This window comes from Nycticebus coucang, chromosome 20 (genome assembly GCF_027406575.1).
Source record: "Nycticebus coucang isolate mNycCou1 chromosome 20, mNycCou1.pri, whole genome shotgun sequence".
NCBI classification, from domain to species: Eukaryota; Metazoa; Chordata; class Mammalia; order Primates; family Lorisidae; genus Nycticebus; species Nycticebus coucang.
The window spans coordinates 37,315,702-37,319,348 of record NC_069799.1 but is presented as its reverse complement, the minus strand read 5'-3'; the positions used below and the strand labels follow the sequence as shown (position 1 = coordinate 37,319,348).

At 39.7% G+C, this 3,647-nt stretch overlaps 1 protein-coding gene across 1 annotated transcript; it reads left to right on the top strand.

Annotated features, from left to right (window-relative positions):
* Positions 1–2,627: 2,627 nt before the first annotated feature.
* LOC128572792 (heat shock factor-binding protein 1-like) lies at positions 2,628–3,151 on the top strand. Its single transcript, XM_053572886.1, has one exon. The coding sequence runs from the start codon at positions 2,674–2,676 to the stop codon at positions 2,902–2,904; it is 231 nt and encodes a 76-aa protein (XP_053428861.1). The 5' UTR covers positions 2,628–2,673; the 3' UTR covers positions 2,905–3,151.
* Positions 3,152–3,647: the final 496 nt, after the last annotated feature.

Here is a 3,647-nt window from a genome sequence, read left to right as displayed (position 1 = left end):
AACCCAGCCCCGGCCAAAAACTGCAAAAATAAATAGAATTTATATATATATATATATATATCAAAAACAAATACAACATAGTGTTTGAATATTGTAGTTTTATGGAAATGATTTTTTTTATCCTTTTTTGCTGTGGAGTTTTTCCCGATATAAAAACTGATTCAGGGGCTTGGCACCCATAGCACAGTGATTATGGCACCAGCCTCATGCACTGAGGGCTGCCCAGCTAAACAACAATGACAACTCCAACCAAAAAAAAAAAAAAATAGCTGGGCATTGTGCTGGGTGCCTGTAATCCCAGCTACTTGGGAGGGTAAAGCAAGAGAATCGCTTAAGCCCAAGAGTTTGAGGTTGCTGTGAGCTGTGATCCCACAGCACTCTACCCAGGGCAACAGCTTGAGACTCTGTCTCAAAAAATAAAATAAATAAAATAAAAACTGATTCAGGTTCAAGTTACTTTTTTTCCTCTGTACCAAAAGTTGCAGAAATATAGCTTTAAATACAAAAACAAATTAGTTTAAGCCTTCAAAATTTAAAAAAAAGTATTCATTTTTACTGCTTTGATTTTGCCATATTCCTGATTGTGATTCTTTGTGCAACATTGGTATATTAGGCAGGTAATATATAATTTTCACAATAGCTTCAGCCAGGTGAGGCTTTAGAAATTACATCTTAAGCAGCAGTGATATATTATGTCAAAGTATATGATAATTTTCTTTGCATTTCTATTTAAACAGCTCAACTTGCTAAGTGACCCTGTAAAAGATTCATAGAAAAGTCATTTTCTCTTTTCTTTTTTCTGCCTTTTTTTTTTTTTTTTTTTTTTTTGAGACAGACTCTCACTCTTTCCCCCTAGGTGATGTTTTTGGCATCATCATAGGTGACAGCTACCAGAAACTTTTGGGCTCAAGTGATACACTTGCCTCAGCTTCCCTATAGCTGGGACTACAGGAGCATGCCACAAAGCCCTGATGATTTTTTCTTTTTTAGTAGAGTAGGCGTGAGTCACCAGGGGAGCCCTGAAAGGTCATTTTCTAAGCTAACATACACAGATAATAAAAATTAATAATAATATCAGATGAAATACATCTGTTCTGTTATTTTTCATAGTAACAGCTTTACTAAAATTACTGTAAGAGGGACTTTACCTAACAAAAGCAAACAGTGTAACCTAAATCTTTGTATCTGCAATGAATCCTAAACAATAAAAATAAAAATACTATAGAAAATTACAAAATTTTAAAAGAAAGAGTACTGCCAGGCACAGTGATTCACACCTATAATCCTAGCACTCTGGAAGGGCAAGGCAGTGGTGCATTGCCTCAGCTCAGGAATTTAAGACCAGCCTGAGCAAGAGTGAGACAAGGTCTGTAAAAATAGCCTGGCGTTTTTAGAGAGCAACTCAGGAGGCTGAGGCAAGAGGATCATTTGAGCCCAAATGTTTGAGGTTGCTGTGAGCTATGATGCCACATTCTACAGAGGGAGACAAAGTGAGACTCTGTCTCAAAAAAATTAATTAATTAATCAAATCGTCAAAGGGTATTTTAGCTCACTCTGTCTGAGAGTGCAATGATGAATGCATTGCTTCACTCCAGAGCAAAGAAATGTGTTTAAAAATGACAGAACTTGCCAGATAGTGGCAGAGAGCAGCAGCCTGGATGAGGAGACATAGATTTCCTTGTGATTCAGGCAGGTGCAAACCCCTGGAGTATCTGCTCATTGGAGGCAACTGGGTCACAGCCCTGTGGGGTTATCAGCGACTGGGTGTAACAGAGATGCAAGGTGGGGAAGAAGGCATCAACCTTCCCAGACTAATCTACTTGCTGGGTGGGTCCTCCTGACCTCATGGAGCACCGGAGCAAGTCACATTTGAATTGTCAGCAGACACCTGTGATCTAGTTGCCAGAGACCTTTTAAACTCTCCCACCTGAGACAGGTGCTGACTGAGACAATTGATTTGGACCTTTTGAACTGAGCCAATTGCCCGAGGACTATCCAAGTGGTGCCCTGGGACTGTGGTTGTAGAAAGTTTTGATTTTCCTTTTTCAATTGTTGCCTGCAGGGGACAGGGTGACTTAATTGCTGGTATTTCTCCATAGCTGAGACTTCAACCCAGAGTAACTGTTTCTCTAGGGTCAGACAGAGACCAGGTGAAAACAAAACAGAGCCAATTAGTTTCCCAGTTTCTCAGGCCATAGCACTGTACAGGTCCTCGGCAAAGTTCCAGGGGAAAAGGTACAGACACCAGTCCCAGCTTTTGGGCAAAGGGCTGTTTAATCACTACTCCTGGAGCCCCAAACCCAACTTTTCTGTATCCACTCATTTAGTCAAATGGTGTAAAATAATCATGGGGTGGAATCAGTGGACAAACTCTGGTAACACGAATGAGAGTATATCAACCCCCCCAAGGAAAGATATGGCAGATGTAACTGAAGATCCCATTCATAAACAGATGGCCGAGATGTCAGAAATCTAATTCAGAATTTGGATTGCAAACAAGATTAATAGAATGGAGGAAAAGTTGGAATTAGAAATTCGAGGAGCAATTCAAAAGTTGGAATTAGAAATTCAAGAAGAAATTCAATAGTTGTCTCAAGAATTCAATGAATTTAGGGACAAATGGAAGTGTAGGTGACGGTCCGAGACATTGCCACCAAGCTGGGAACCAGGGATATGGCTGGGACTGACCCCAAGACCATGCAGAATCTGGCCTCAGTGATGCAGACCTTCCTGCAGCAAATGCAAGATAAATTTCAGACCATGTCTGACCAGATCATTGGAAGAATTGATGTTATGAGCTGTCGCATTGATGATCTGGAGAAAAACATCACAGACCTCATGACACAGATTGGAAAGGAAGAACTGGAAGGTGAAAGCAAGATACCTGCCTCACAAAAGAGTTGAGGGTTGCTAATTTACACTGAAATCTGGAACACCTTTTTTCTAAGCCAAGAGAAGATTGAATGGCTTTTTGCAACTAACTACCATGTGTAGACAGGTTTTATATTATAAAATGTGTGTTCTTATCACATACTATATGGTTAGTTTTTAGAGTGATTTACCCCCTAGTTGCTTGAACATGGTATCTTCATATCTTGGACCTTGGTCAGTTGTGCTATTAATTATTAAACACTAAAACTTTGGCAGTTCCTACAAAAAAAAAAAAAAGAATTCAATGCATTTAAAGACAAAACCACTAAAGATTTTGACATGTTGAAGCAAGAATTTGCAGCCCTCAAAGATCTGAAAAATACAGTAGAATCCCTCAGTAACAGAGTAGAGCAAGCAGAAGAAAGGATTTCTGACATTGAAGACAAAGCTTTTGAATGCTCCCAAACTTTCAAAGGGGAAGAGAAATGGAGAGCAAAAATGGATCATTCTCTCAGAGAGCTCTGGGATAATTCGAAGAAGGTTAATCTCCACCTCATTGGAATCCCTGAAAGCGATGAAGTGGCTTTGCAAGGCACAGAGGCTCTTCTCCATGAAATTATGAAAGAGGATTTTCCAGGCATGCCAAAAGATTCTGAAATTCAGATAGCAGACAGTTTTAGAACCCCAGCATGACTCAACCTGAATAAGACGTCCCCCAGGCACATCATAATTAACTTAACTAAAGTTAATATGAAGGAGAAAATTCTGAAAGCAGC

Bases quoted from the DNA above. Each gene is read 5' to 3' on its own strand.
- LOC128572792 (XM_053572886.1), top strand. From the start codon at position 2,674: ATGGCTGGGACTGACCCCAAGACCATGCAGAATCTGGCCTCAGTGATG.